The sequence below is a fragment of the Dasypus novemcinctus genome, chromosome 18 (genome assembly GCF_030445035.2).
Source record: "Dasypus novemcinctus isolate mDasNov1 chromosome 18, mDasNov1.1.hap2, whole genome shotgun sequence".
Lineage (NCBI taxonomy): Eukaryota > Metazoa > Chordata > Mammalia > Cingulata > Dasypodidae > Dasypus > Dasypus novemcinctus.
Window position 1 is genome coordinate 4,212,223 of NC_080690.1, and position 15,516 is coordinate 4,227,738.

At 57.9% G+C, this 15,516-nt stretch overlaps 1 protein-coding gene across 6 annotated transcripts in view; it reads right to left on the bottom strand.

Annotated features, from left to right (window-relative positions):
- Positions 1 to 15,516, bottom strand: part of KIAA0513 (KIAA0513 ortholog) — a 75,052-nt gene that overhangs the window by 16,465 nt on the left and 43,071 nt on the right. For all 6 annotated transcript variants that reach the window (XM_058279628.2, XM_058279630.2, XM_058279632.2 and 3 more), the window contains 3 exons: positions 5,350 to 5,799; positions 2,660 to 2,759; positions 2,275 to 2,348 (listed from right to left, as the gene is read on the bottom strand). In XM_058279628.2, coding sequence (XP_058135611.1) covers positions 2,275 to 2,348; positions 2,660 to 2,759; positions 5,350 to 5,681 — 506 coding nt within the window. In that variant the 5' untranslated portion in view covers positions 5,682 to 5,799. The remainder of the gene's footprint in view (positions 1 to 2,274; positions 2,349 to 2,659; positions 2,760 to 5,349; positions 5,800 to 15,516) is intronic.

The following is a 15,516-nucleotide window of genomic DNA, read 5'->3' on the forward strand; positions in this document are numbered from 1 at the left end:
GCTGGGAGCAGGGTGGGCCGCGGGCTGGGCCTAGAAGCTTCGGGCTCTGCAGGCCCGCCCACAGGCCCCAAGCCACGCGCCCTCCAGCTGACAACAGGAAGGAGCAGCGGATTCTGTGATGTGCTTCAAATCGATGTCTCAGACTATAGCAGCAGTGGACCCTCTAATTCTAACTAGGTCCCCCCAGGCTCTCCAATTTGGTGGGTCTGGCCGGGGCCCGGGAATGCCGTGTCTTTCTAGTTCCCTTTTGAGGCTGGTGCGGCCAGTCCAGGGCCCGTTTGAAGCAGCACAGCTTTGGATTACAAAACTGGGGACAGAGACACCTACCTGCCCTGTGCCCCTTGGTGAGGATCAAAGGAAATGACCACATTACAGAAACCTCACATGTACTAAACTTGTTCTGCGCTGCGGGGTAGTAACACTGTGACACACACGTAAACCCACACAACGCAGCAGACAAGGGGGCGCTTCTCCCTCTAGGTATTTAGACCATGAACGTTGCCCAAGCACCGTGATACTCACGTTGATAGAAGAAAACGCCACCAGGAGGGGAGCTGAATGGACTACGGCCACCCACCTGGGAGCGCACCACACAGCCACGGAAGCTGCAGTGGGACGAGTTAGCCCTTTCTGTGGACACCGAGAGCATCTGCCTGCACGTGCAACCTTGGCAGGCGGTGAAGCAAAATCGAGAGTGAGGGCGCGCATGAGGTTTTCCTTTCCATTTCTGACTTCGGGCCTCTCTGTCCTGCTCCCCTTTCACGCTTTGCTTTTCTATTCAACTTTAACCTTAGGCAAGGATTTTTTTTTAAGTCAACAGAAATTATCTAGACAGTAAGATTCTGGGCCATTCTAGTTTATCTTTTCATATAAAAAAAAAACTAATAAATTTAAAGAACTGAGAAAATTATTTTAAAAACTAAGAAATTAATAATTATAAAACGCCAATTTAAAAAATCGATATTTTTAAAATATTAGGTTTTTGTTTTTTGCAACCATACAAAAACTGTTCATGAACAAAGCCACGGAAAGCTTTGTGTTTTGGCAGGGTTGAAACTTAAACTGATATGTCTCCCTCCATTTTATTTATCTGAAGGAAAGCTGAGCATTAGACAGGTATAATTAATGCAAATACAGGCTCATGTAAATTTCAACAGATGCAAACATCTGGAGGGAGGCGTCTGAAGCGCAGGGAGCACGGCTCCCACAGAACGACCCGAGCTCCTGAGCTCCCGGCACCCTCTGGGCCGAGCGCCAGCTCCTGGGGCTGGTTTTGGACCCACCCTTGCCAGCGCCACCGGCTTCCAGGGTGGGAGGGAAGAGGATCCCGCACCAGGGGACCCTGAGCTATGCGGGGAAAGAGGGCGCCTCTCCTTCTTGGTCTTTCCCACCAGGATATCCCCCACGTTCAAGGGGGACAGGTAAAGGCAAGGAGGTATTTAGAAAGGGCAGAACTCAGATTCCAGAAAGCAGCTCCTTTTGTGTCGAGAAGGGGACGGCGAGGTAAGGGGCCCTTTTCCGGGCCAGAAGGACAGGACAGTGTGGGACACAGGGTGGTGGTGGTGGGACAAGCACAGGGACCGGAGGGCGTGCAGGGCCCGGCCGGGGGCGGCTTTGAAGCATATGGTCCCGCTCGGGCGCGCGTCCCACTGACAGTCCCTTTTCTACCGGCTGTGGAGTGAGATGCCACATCACTGAGGCCATCGTAGGGCTGGACGGGGGCAGAGAAGAGCCCCCATTTCCTACAGCCGAGCGCACAGCACCGGCTGGGATTCAGGTCCAGAAAGCACGACGCGGCCTTGGGACCACAGCTCCCTGGGGCCTCAGAAGAGCAAGGCCCGCGTGAACCCCGTCATCTGGGACCCGATGTGACAGCACACAGGCAGGGAGGGTCCCCGCCCCCTGCCCCCAGCCGGCCTCGCAGGGCCTTTTGTGGAGGAAGTGTGCCAAGGCCATCAGTTGCCTGGCCTGGAAGGGTGTCGGGTGGGCGGTGCAATGGGGGGCAGGCAGAGGAGGGTGGAACCACTGCCTGGCCCCCGAGTGCAGCCACGGTGGGGCCGCCGCACTCCCGGGGGCAGGGGGACGAGGGTGGAACCACTGCCTGGTGTCTACTGCTGGGCGAGGTCCACGGGTGCCACTTCTGTGACCCACTGGTCATGACCTCCTGTTAGTGGGTGCCAACGCGCTGGGGCCGTCGTGGGCTGGTGATGGGTGGGGGTGCTTCCCGCCGGGGGAGAGGGAGCGGGGCGAGTGCTGGGGTGCGGCGTCACTTACTCGAACAGCACCACAGCGAAGGACTGCACCAGGCGGTAGAAGGTGGGCTCCGACACACACTTGGAATTGCAGCGCTGTCCAGGGAGAGGCAGGCACAGTCACGGCACGGCTCCACGACACCCACACCCACGGGGCTCTCTGGGCTTGGGGTGGCCACACTGAGAAGGTCCACACACAGCTGGCAGGGGGCCCAGGACAGCTGTTCTCAGCAGCCCTTTCCAGAACACCCTGGGGGGGATTTTACCGCTTTCTGCTGGGTCACTCCACGGGACTATTTTCCCAAGTCGGATCACAGGGTCAGCTAAGGAGTTGTTACATATTGCCAGAAGCTTCCCTAAGGGGGGCCGCCCTCCCCTCCTCTCCCTCCCCTCCCCTCCCCCTTTACCTGGGCGCTCACATAGCGAGCAAACCACTCCCGGCCCTTGCCGTTCTCGCTGCTGCAGTACTCTCCAAACTTGGCTTTCTCCTCCTGGTCCAAGTCCTCCCTGAAAACAGAGCGCAGGGGAAGAAACACAAGCCTTTTTAGTCCTCGGGAGCAGAAGAGGTTCTAATGGGAGGAAGGGAGAAGAGAGGGGGCGGCAGAGCACAGCTCCCCCGGGGTGCGGCCACCCGGCCTGCCGGGAACCCTGCCAGGAGATGCTGCATCCTGTTCCAGGACGAGGACCCTGGCTCAGGGAAGCAGCTGCAGCTGGACAGCGGCGAGTTGGAGCCCCCCCGCTGTCTGGTCCCAGCACCCATGTCCTTGCTCCCTTCCCTCCCGCCTTCCCGGGAGCTCCCCACACTGGAAGGTACCGGCACCCTCAGGGTTTTGTTTCCCCGCTCAGTGAACCACGAGGCTTGGTTACTGCCGTGGGCAGGAAACCACAGAGTCAACTCAAGAGTTCCTGAAGGTGCTGTCTCGGCAGCGCACACTGGGGGCAGCAAGCACCGGGAAAGGACGCAGAAGCGGATCAAGTGGCAGTAGGAAGCCGCCCCCCACCAGAGGGACCTCTGGGGGGCTGGCCTGCCCGGCTCCCCAAGGTTTCCGCTCTGTGGGTGGTGAAGACGGGGAGCCGCCCATCCCACACCACCCCTCACCACTCCGTGAGGGGACCAACACCCTCCCCAGGCTGGAAGGCGCACAAGCGAAGCTGAAGGCTGGTGACCCACTGGCTTGTCCGAGTTTCGCTTAGTTGAGGTGGGTGATGGGGAAAACACCTCCATCTCAGTTATCCAAAAACACCACCACCGATGAAATGTGAGAATTTGCCAACCAGCTGCAGGGATTTTTTTTAATGCTCTTGAAGATGCATCCAACTCACTTGTCCGCGTCCACACCGCTGACAGGCTGCCTCGAACAGAGATGGCCTGACTGGTGAATGAGCCTGCATCTGGGCTTTCTCCCTTTTCGTGAGCTGCTGTGTGCTGAGAGAAAGCTGCCTATTTCAGCCTTAGTGCAACAAAATAATTAGCAGCACAATCTACTGCTCCCCCCCAGATGCACTCAAAATTAAATATGAATGCACTTTTGGATACCAAATATTTGGATCGCCATATAACTCGTCCCTCTTCTACCTGCACGGGACACTGAGGACAGTCCCTGCCTGAGAAGCACACACCTGATAAAGGTAGAAATCAACTCTTCCCAGCTTACAAACAACGGGTCTAAACTGTGATAGAAACGACGAGAGGGCACAAGTTCTTGTTATTGCTTTAATGAGCCTGGAAAACGATGGTTTGAGCCCGCGCTTCGCCAACCTGGGACCTGGAGGTGCGGGTGCGCAAGTCCCGCCTCTCCAACAAGCCCTGGGGAAGCGGCTGCCACTGCTGTAGTCGGCAGTCTCAGGGGCCAGACTGCGAGCACCGAGCGCGCTGCGGGAAGGTGACAGACTGGCTGGCTCTCAGTGCTTCCTTCTGCCCTGGCTGACACCGACAAGCAGGGAAGCAAGGGCGGGCAGCGAGGGCCCCTCAGGCCCCTGCCTCTCCATGCACGTCCTAGACCCAGATGTGTGCTTCCTGCTGAGCCCGTCACCACGGCTCACGGACCCCTGCACCCGCCGCAGAAGAAAGGCCAGAAAGGGGGAGAAGGAAGGTGCCCCCCAGACAGCTGCCCCGACGCAGCTGCTGATGAGCTTCACAAGGAGGAGGGGTGGCTAAGACCTGACATTTACCTAAATTTATTTCAGATTAATAAATTAATACCCAGCCAGAACCACCTGAAAATCCTCAACACCACTGAAGCAGAGCAAGTGTCCTCAGATGCAGCAATGATGGGGCAAGAGAAACTTCGGTGCAGTGGTCGGGGCGCGAGTGGGAGGGCAGGAAGTGGTGAGAGGGTGGAGACAGCTCCTCGCGAACCTGCCCGCAGGCTGTACAGACATGAGAAAGCTGCCAGACAGAGGGCATGTGCTATACGGGCCCACTACCAGAAGGGCTGAGAAAGGCACATCTACAGAAACGGACATAGGTAGCGGTGGCTGGGGGTGGGTGGGCGGTTACTGCTTAAGGGGTGCAGAGTTTCTGTTTGGGGCGATAAGAGAAGTCTTGGTGGTGAGGGCACAACGTTGGGGATGTGCTGAATGCTGTTGAGCCGTACACATGTGAGGGTTAAATAGGAAATTTCGTGTTGTATATGTTACCCAGATAAAAAATTTTTAAAAAAAGAATGCGTAGACAGAATTTTGGAACAATCTACATTGAAACTGGACGGCGCTCAGCGGGATCACTTGTGACCTTTGTCCCCTCTGCTTTCTCTGTACGTGGCGTAAGCGCTGCAGCCTGACGGTGCTGAAGGCAATCACGCTGTGCCCCTGGCTGAAGGGTCCTGCTCCGTCCTTGGCTCCGATTCTCGCCCGGGACAGACCCCACAGCTAGGGCAGCCGGGTGAGCCACCCCGGAGGTCCCAACACTGGCCACACTTTAGGGCCACCTGGGCACTGCACGTCGTTCGGGTGCTGGGCTGCCCCCAGAGGGTCTGCTTTAATTGTCTGGATGCGGCCCCCGTGTGAGTCTGGACTCAGGGGGCGGCCTGACGTTACTGCCGAGTTGGCGGAAGCCCTGGCCCCAGAGCACCCCTGGGGAGGCCGTGCCTCTTACCCTCCGGAGAAGACCTTGCTCACGTAGCGGCGCATGAACTCGCGCAGCTCCAGCGCCTCGGCGTCCGCGGCTGAGCCGGCGCTCTGGCTGGACGAGAAGGAGTCGCTGGAGGAGGAGCGGCGGTACCGGTCCCAGGACGGGTGGGAGGGCGACCCGCCCGCATCGTAGTCATCACTGTCGGCCGACTCGGTGCTCTCGCTCTCTGAGGCGCCGTCGCCCAGGGAGCTGTCGCCGTCCGGCAGCCTTGGCGGAAGTGCCTCTCGGGGACTGGGGGCGGGCAGCTCAGTCCCGAAGCCGATCAGTGGCCCCCCGGGGCCCTCCGGGGCCTCCATGGCTCAGGTGGCTGCTGAGCGGGTCGCCGGGTGGGAGGCGGCAGTTTCCCAGCTGTGCCACTTGGGAGCGCTGGCGACCGAGAAGGCGCCCCGGGAGCTGTTCGTGGCCCTAACGCATCTGGAATGGAAACAAACAAATGCATGATCACCACCAGGGAACCCTGCCACCAGCATCCAGATGTCACAAAGGGATGACTCGGGCTACCATTGCCTGAAGAAGAACCATCTCCAGCCCGACCCCTGGAGGCTCCTGTACCTGGGCCATTCTCCTACCGTCCACTTGGCTGCAGTCACGGTACGTGCAGGCACTCAGTGAACACGGGCTGACCATCGAGATTTCCCAGCTGAAAGGGTGTACAGGGTTGTGTCTGCTGGCCCCCTCCCCACGCCACCCTGCCAGACCACACGCACTGGCCAGCGGGGAGAGAGGCCAGGCCCTGGTCGGAAACCGGAAACCAAAGCCCCTCGCTCTCTGCCCCTGGAATCTCCGACGGGATCCGCTGGCTGGAAGGAGCCACTTCTACCAAGTGAAGGGGGCGTCTCGCAGCCGGCAGGCCCATCTCTCGCTTCCCCAGCCAAGCTCCATGTTCCTGCCCCACTGTTCTTCTGCTCAAGACCCAGAAGCTTCCCAGGCTGTCCAGTGCCCGGCCCTTCTCCTTATCCCCCTCCAAGCCCCGAGTGGCTTCCCCGCCTGGCCCTTGCCCCTGCACCCACCTCTCCTCCCCGCCTCCCGGCCCCTTCTGGCTTCTGCTCCTTCCTGGGCCTCTCCTTCTCCTCCCCACTCCAGAATTCCAGGTATCCTTCCCAGCTCGGCCTCCATACCCCCTCGGAGACGCTTCATTCCATCCCCCGGTGGCCTCTCCGCATTTCCTCCACACCCACTATTATTCTACTTGCTTTACGGATGACACTGCACTTCCATTGATGCCCCTGAAGTGTAAGCCTCCCGGCCCCCTGAGCAGCGATGCTAGCACCCCAAGTGCACTTGGCATGCCTGCCAAAGGGATGGAGAGACCGGACGGTGGCCAGGCTCGCTGAGGGGAAGTTGTCTCGGCCACCCAGTGGCAGAGCTGGGGCTAGAATCTTCCCTTCAAACTGGGGCTCCAGGCTGCCAGCTGCGGGGAGCCTCTTCCACCAGAAGAGGGGTGCGGGGAGCGAGGAGAAGCAGTGCCTCCAGCCGCGCAGAAAGCGCAGGGCCCCTGAGCGCGCCAGCTCCCGAGAGGAGGGCACCAGCTCGGGCCGCGCCCGTGGCCCTCTCGCTGCCCTCTCCAGGCCCCAAATACCTGGGACAGCATCTGGCAGGGAGGCGGCTGCTGACACGGGCACACCATGGTCGGAGCAGGGACGGATCCTTGCACTTGCCCAGCCCTGGTATTTTAAATGCCCGAGCCAGGAAGATGGAACCGCTGGCCTGTTCACCTGACAGGCCGAGGTGGCCTTCAGCAGAGCCCAAAGGCTCGCCGGGGTCCAAGACAAGGAGGGGTAAGCCCGTTGCACAGGCGCGTTCCAGGCCAGGAGCGCCGGCTTCGGGGTGGCCGGCGGGGAGAGCTGTGGCCCTGAGCTGGGCCTGGCCCGCAGGTCCTCCTGGCCCGGCACCCAGCTGGGCCTCAGCCCCCAGGGCCTCTGGCCACCACGGCCTGGGACTCTCCGACAACCAGGAGGTCATGCCAGGAGCAGCGCACCTGCCATTAGAAACGGAGGGCCTCGGGCTTGGACAACATGTTCAGGGAACACGGCAGGAAGAGTTGGTCCTATCTGGATTACCGTAAATCCACCGAGATCCAATAAAAAAATCTATATTCTAAGAGACGCCCAGACCACTCAAACAGGCAGGCACGCAAGAGGAAACACCATTATCCAGTGCCAGGCAATTCTTCAACCCACACTAACAACCATACATATGCATATGCAAATTAAACAACACCAAATTAGCCAAAAATTCAAAATTATAATCCAGATACTGTTGAGGCTAGGGCAAAACTAATATTCTGAAAGGTTTTTTTTTTTAAAAGATTTACTTATTTATTTAATTCCCCCCCTCCCCCGGTTGTCTGTTCTCTGTATCTATTTGCTGCGTCTTGTTTCTTTGTCCGCTTCTGTTGTCGTCACGGCATGGGAAATGTGGGCGGCGCCATTCCTGGGCAGGCTGCACTTTCTTTCGTGCTGGGCGGCTCTCCTTACGGGCGCACTCCTTGCGTGTGGGGCTCCCCTACGCGGGGGACACCCCTGCATGGCAGGGCACTCCTTGCGCGCGTCAGCACTGCGCATGGGCCAGCTCCACACGGGTCAAGGAGGCCCGGGTTTTGAACCGCAGACCTCCCATGTGGTAGACGGATGCCCTAACCACTGGGCCAAGTCCGTTTCCCATAATATTCTGAAATGTTGTGGGCAATCAGGATAAGTAAGACTTTTAGAAAGTAATTAGGCAATTCTTCTGTTTACCTCCTCTGATCCAGGATTCAAGACCCTTGGAATTTATGCTAAGAAAATAATTCCAAGCCTTCAGAAACAGTTATGAGGAGAAAAAGGCCTGTTGCACCAATGTTTTTAATCCTGAAAAATTGAGGAAAAAAACAAAATATCTAAATATAGTAAAATGGCAGATAAATTCCAAAAACTTGATGCAACATTAATCAGTGTATAGACGCCAAGTAGGAAAATGTTTGCTTTCTGGAGTGAAGTAATCAAAATACTCTACAGCCAGCAACTATTTTACTGAATGCCTCAGGATGCCAGGCTCTGTTCTGGGTGCTGGGAATTCTGAAGTGAATTATACTTCATTTTACTATAATTACAATTATGTAAATTATGAAAAAGAATATAGAATATACGTGGTAGTGGGACAGAGGTAATGTCCTCCTTTTTATTTTCTTCATTATGGTAACAATGCAGTCTGCACGATAAAACAGAAATTCAGAGGAGAAAAGGAAACACATTGTCCTCACAGGTTTTCAGGGGCGCGAAGGGCTGAGGCTGGCGAGCAGAGTGGAGCCCCGCTCCAGGCTGCCATCCCACCGCGTGAGCGGCTATTTCTGGAGTGGCCTGGGGCACCGGCGCAGGCGGAGGGCGCGAGGATCCCAAGCGTCCCTGGGGTGGGAACGCGTGACTGCGTGAGTCATCCTCTCCCTCCACGGCGGCTCAGGGAGGGGGTGACAGCGGGGGTGGGCACCAGGGGACAGGGCTGGTCTTGCGCTGTCAGGGAGGCAGCAGGAGGGAAGGAGACGCAGCTCTGGGCACCCTGAGCTGGGTGCTGGCCCAGGCCCTGGCGCAAGGCGGGCACTGGTGCCACCCGCCCCGGCAGGCCCCAGCTCGCCCACTGCGGGCCGTGGCCCAGGACCCCCATCTACTGCGGGACGGAGGGCGGGAGGTGGAGCCCGTGCACGCTGCACTCGACAAATAGTACTAGGAGCTTCTACCACCGATCAGCACTGCGCAGGGAGCTAGAAACACTTAGAAACGTAAGACCTGGGGAGCACCCACCCTGTGTGTGTGTATGTGTGTGTGTAACACGTCAGGGAACAGAGACACAGTAAATACAAATAAAAAGCAAACACTAAAGAACGGGAGAAGACATCTGCAAATCAATTATCCGATAACAGTCTAATATCCAGAATATATAAAGAACCACAACTCAACAACCAAAAGACAAACAACAAAATTAAGATATGGGCAAAGGACTAGAAGACACATTTCTCCAAAGAAGATACACAAATGGGCAAAAGCACCTGAAAAGAGGTCACCAGGGGAATGTAATCAAAACCACACGAGCTCTTCCTTCCCACCCAGAAGGACGGTATTAACAACAACAAAAAAACAGAAAATCACAGGAGCGGTCTAGGATGTGGAGAAACTGGAGCCCTCCAACCTGCTGGGGTGAACGGTGCAGGTGCTGTGGACAGGAGTTTGGTGGGTCCTGGAAACGCTAAAGGTCAAGCTTCCACATGAGGCAGGGACTCCACCCCAGGAGGACACCCGGAAGAGTGGAGGCAGGGCCCCCACACGTGCACGCCAGTGTTCACACAGCCCTGTTCACGGGAGCCGAACCCCGGACACAGCCCCAGGGCCCGGCGCCTGCTGACTGGAGAAGCGGCATGGGGCCAGGCGCCCGTGAGAAGGAAGTGCTGGCCACGCGGCAGCGCGGAGCGCAGAAGAGGCTGCTCTGGGGAAGGAGCCAGCCCTGGAGGTCCAGAGTCGACCCAGAAAGCAGGTTGCTGCCTTCCAGGGCCAGGCTGGGGGGGCGGTGGGAGAGCTGCTGGTGGTACGGGGTCACCTGGGAGTGATGAAATGTTCTGGAATTACATGGGGTGGTGGTTGCACAACAGTGGGAATGTACTAAAAGCCACCCAACTGTATGCTTTAAGACGGTTAATTTTATATTATGTGAATTTCACCTCAGTTAAGAAAACACAAACATGACCAAGAACTTGAGCTAGCACTGATGCCGGGCGACGCCCTTGAGCGCGCTGGGAGGGCGGTAGAGGGGCAGAGAGGGATGCTGCGCGTGCCTGGGGGTCTTTGGGGCTTGGAAGAGCCAGCACCAAGCCCACCTGTGCTCAGGCGGCCAAGACCGACAGACCTGCCCTTGCAGGACACGGTGCACAGCTGCGCAGGGCAGGGAGGTGGGGGGTTGGAGGGCTTGGAGGGGGCCTGGAAGGGGCATGCCTCGAGCAGGGGGCTGTTTTAGGCGTGCGGGAGGCTGGGGCTTCCTGATCCTGGCACCTCCCTTGCCCGCGCTTCCCCACAGGCCCTTCCCATGCGGGGGCCTCCAGCCCCGCGACCTTCGGGTAGCTGTGCAGCCACATCCCCGCAGGCCTCCTCTGCCACCAGCACACCAGAGAGCCCGGGAGGGGCTTCTAGAGCAGGGCGACGTCGGCCGACCTGCTGAAGCTCGGCCCCTGGCCGTCGCTCTGGTGTCCCTAAGCTGTTGATGCCCCCCCCACATACAGGAGCCAGCAAGGCCAGCCCCCCTGCCGCGCACTGGTCATGGTACCCTCATCTGGGTCATCTTCTCACCCCGGCAAATCAGAGCCCGCGGCCGGGAGGGCGAGGCAGTGGCCCCGGCCACACAGCTGGAGGTGGCCGAGCACGGTGCATCCCTAGGCGGCCAGCGGCCAGGCCGGCTCTCCAGCCCCGTGCTGCCCCCGCCCCCCACGGCCACCTCAATGCTCTCCTAAGGGTCATTTCTGAAAGCGGAATTGCTCGGTCGAAGGGGTCACAGGCTTTTGAGCTCGTGATATGTGTTGCCAAACGCCTTCCCCGGAGTCCGCACGGTGGCAACACCCACTTGGCCGCTTCCACGTCTACACCTTCGTTTCAGGCGTAAAGTCCACAAACCACTCAACTCCACACGCAGGGCTGCCCTCGGTTTGCTTCACTCGGCTTCACGACTGAGCACTGCACAGGGAAGCGGCAGGGTCATCTTGCGGACGAGTGAGCTGGGACAGACAGGCTGTCTGTGTCATCACGTGATCAAGCCACAACTTCCCACCCCAACGCCCCGCCTCGGGGAAACCACTTCCCCTTTTCGGTGGCGCTGACCTGATCGCACCACCCAGGGGCTAGCCGAAACAAAGGACAGCTCGTCTTCCCTCCAGGAGGCTGGGCTCCACCACACTCTCAGACTGGGAAAATCATCAACTCTGTTCCTGCCGGTAAAAGACACGAATTTGATTTTTGTCCTTCCTAATCCGTAGGATTATTAGAAAACAAATGAGGTAATACCTGAAGGCTCTAAGAGAAACACCTTATAGAGAGGAGCTGTGGTTCTCGCGGCGCGTGGGGGACTTAATACGTCCCCTGGCCAAGGCAGCGTGGACAGCTGGACACACATCCAAGCTGACAGTTGGAGCAGGCCATGCTTCTCGAGGCCTAAACAGGAATGTTTATGTAAGACATTTAATCACTGGCAGTTCCAGCGGGCCGCAGGAGCAGTGTGATCGTGTCCCCTCACTGCAGAGAGGACGCGGGGGCTGGGAAGGGCCAGGTGGCCTGTGCGCGTCACCGGCGGATGGCGGGGGGGCCAGGCACCTCCTGCTCAGGACCAGAGGCCCCGGCAGGTGCCGCGGTACCTGCTGCTCTGGCCTGACCCGTCTCCAGCCCCCGCTGGACCCCACCTGCCAGGGCCCCTGTCAGTCTTCCCCTAGGAAACCTACTGTCCCTTGTTTGCCCACACGTTGCGGACGGCATGGAAAACCGTGAGGCGGGACCGAGCTCCCCCGCGAGGCACTGTCCCACCCTTTCCTGGAGCACTCCACGCCGTACCCCAGCCCAGGAGCCTTCACCTGCACCACCAGGCGGAGGTGGTGTCCACACGGCAGAGGGACGCCTGGGCAGCGGCAGAGCACGGCTCACCCCCCACGCGGTCGCGGTCACTTCATGGTAGAGGGATAGACAGGGATGGGCCGTGGGACAGGCAGCTGGCTGCCCAGGGGTGGGCTCTGCACCCCGCCGGTGGGGCCCTCTCCCCGTGAAGGCCGTGGGGCTTCCAGCTGCTCCAGGTCTTTCAAAAAATAAACCCAAAGACCCAAAGAAAGGCCAGTCCTTCCTTCCTGGGTCACCGCGGCCTCAGCTCTCCCTGGGGGGGAGGGAAGGAGCAAGGCAAGGCACCTCCCTGAGCCTGAGCCCCCCGGCCCCGAGCGGGGCCAGCTCGGGCGACACCACCTCCGACCAGGCTCTGGGCCTGCCGGCACCTTCCGCACCGCCTTCTCTGCCGCACACTGCCACCGCCAGAGGAGAAGCCGGTGTGAGGGACCCACACTCCTCGCCACGAGGCAGCGCCCAAGCGCTAAGGATGAACCTGGAGCCGGGGTTCCCACGCTGGGCCGGGGCAGCGCAGGACACCTGAGCCAGCTCAGAAGGGCGCCAAGGACACAGCAAGCATTTGAGGGACACGTACTCCACGGCTCCGGGTCTCAAAGCCAATTCCTAGCTCGAAGGAGTTCACAACTTCAACAGGAGATCACGCTGTGTTCTTTTCGATGGCGTCACGTCTTTGCGAAGCTGGATTTTCAGTCATTTACGTGGTGAAAAGCAAGGACTGCTCAAAAGGCGCCGTGGAGCGGGGTGGGGGCAGCGTCCCACCAGATTCCAGGGGTTAAGAAGTTGTGCAGATGACAACAGCACACATCCCGTTAGTGGGAGCCATGCTTAAGAATGAAACAAAAATATTTTTTTCAATTTATGTTAACTATTTTTCAAATGGGGCAGCTGGCTAAACAATGGCCCCCCAAAACGCCCACACCTGCTCCCTGGAGCCTGTGAGCACGTGACCTAACCCAGCAAAGGGACCGTGCAGGTGGGATTCATCAAGGACCTTGAGATGGGACGTCACCCTGTGCAATCCAGGTGGCCCAGTGTCATCACAGGGTCCTCAGGAGAGGGGGTGGGAGGGGGAGGGGGAGGAGGGGGAGGAGGGGGAGGAAGTGGCAGCGGCGTGAGGCTGGCTGCAGAGGAAGAGGAGAGGGACGTGAAGCTGCTCGGCGGCCGGCTTTGAGATGGAGGAAGACGCTGTGAGCCGAAGAATGCTGGGGCCTCTCGAAGATGGAAAAGACAAGAAAACAGACCGTCCCTAGAGCTAAAGGCCAGACCAGCCCTGCTGTCACCCTGACTTAAGTCCAGGTAGACCCATTTCAGGCTTCTGGCCTCCACAACTGTAAGCAGCACATCTGTGCTGTTTTAAGTCACTTAGGTTTGTGGTAATCTGTTCCAGAGCAGTAGGAAACCAATACGAACGGCTAATATGATGTTAGGGCAAAACACTTAGGCTGTGCCAGCTGTGAGGCTTTGTTTGGCCCAAGGGTGCCAGGAAGAAAACTGCAGGGACACTAGGTGTGTGAAGGCTGGGGCACTCTGGCCACAGAGCAGACCAGGGCCAGCCTGGTACAGCGTAGGGCCAGCCCCCTTCTCTGCCGCTCAGGCGCCTCAACCTGACGCAGGACCTGGCACTCACCCGTCAGTGATTTCTTCCCAGCACCCACTCAAGGCTGGTTTTTATTCCCCTTTATCATGAACATTTCATTACAGAAAGGGTGGAAAATAGGAGAGAACAAACCCTCTTCACCCCGCATGCGTTTCTGTATTCCCTCCTAGACTGTCGGCAGGCGGACGTTTTCCCCTCAAGGCTGACAGCAGTGACACAGCGTGGCCTCTCCCTCGTGGCCTTCACGGACACACAGGTGACTCAGTGTGAAGAGTCTTCCCTGCCCCTGGAACAGCGAGCGCCTCCTTGTAAGCTGACCGACCAGAAGGGCAGAGGTACTGCCTGAGTTTTGACGCATGAATGGGGGCAGAGAGACTCCTAGCTTAGGGTTCTAGTTTCTGCAGCTGTCTTTAGATAAGTGGAATGGGTCTATTATTAGATTATTTGTTTATGTTCAGCTCTTAAACAGCTATAACAATAAACAGTTGGCAGGAAAACTGTGCTTCACGGAAATAGCTGGAGGAGCGTGGAGGGAGGAGGACGAAAAACCCGAGGAGGAGGAGGATACTGGTCCTCCTCGAGCACGCTGCCAGATGCGCCACTCTGTAGGAAACACACCCTTGGGGACCCGATGGATGGAAGGTAAATCAGCAGGTGCCACAGAAGCCGTGTCCGCCTCCCCTGTGCACCAGCCTCTGCCCTGGCAGTCTCTGAGTCATGGGCTGCAGGTGGGGGAGGCGTGGAATTGTTTCCACACCTCCCCCGGCCTGCCATGAATAATTAGTCTCAGCAGCACAGCCAGCTCTTCCTGCGGCTCCCATCTGCATTCGTTCAACACACTCAGTTCTCAGCCCCACCAACGATGTCCCCCCACATTCCCCTTCCCCCGCTCCCAGTGAGCTGGCCCTGGGCTCAGGCTGGGAGTACAACGAGCCTGGTGAAGCCCCGGGACCAGGCTGCACACCCCGGCCCTGGAGCTGCAGCCACCAGACCACAGCCATCAGGTGCAGTGCGCAAAATCCACCTCCTGCTGCTCAGAACCTCTGCACCTGAGACCACAGCAAGGACTTTCATCTGCCTCTCTCAGAAGCCGACTGACTCAACCCTAAAGCTCCTAACAAATCAAGCAGCTCGTCACTTTCTGGTTGGGTGAGAACTGACTTGCCTAGGAACCAAGAAGGGATTTCTGGCTGTTTGGGGCTATGAGGCCAAAGTCATTCCAACGGATGAATTACACGTCAAGTAGTGACGTCACTGAGGTCCATTTGGCTATGTGCTGGGTTTGGGCTGCTGTTCAGGCACGAGTTTCATACCCAGCCAATGTGGCAAGATGGCCCAGGAAGCTGCCCGTGGACTCAAATGAACCTGCCACTTCAGCTGAACAATGAATTCAGTTCAGTTTCTTGGCTGTCAAAGTCAAAAAGGGAAGCAGGCTGGGCCATAAAGTTATTTTCATTCTTAGGAGCAGGTGTAGCTCAGTGGTTTGAGTGTCTGCTTCCCATGTATGAGGTCCTGGGTTCAATCCCTGGTACCGCCTAAAAAAAAAAAAACACCAAACTTTTCATTCTCATTCATCTTTAGAGTAATTTTTTTCCAGACACTGAATTCAGAAATAAATATGCCAAGAAGGACCCCACATGAAAAGACACTAATGTAATGAAAAAGGTCTCTGGCAAGGTTCTGGAGAGATACAGAGATGTTAAAGCACACGTTTCTTCAAATGATCTCTCCAAAAATCGGAGGGCACACGTGCAGTCAGGCCGCACTTGCATCTGTCTGGAGCAGGTGGGACGTGCCTGACCCGGGGCCGAGCGCGGACACGTGGGCGGTCAGTGAACATGTCCCTAGGAGTCTCTGCTCCAACACCTGGTGTCCAAAAGGCCACCGGCAAGCACCGGATCACAGGTGCTCACGGCT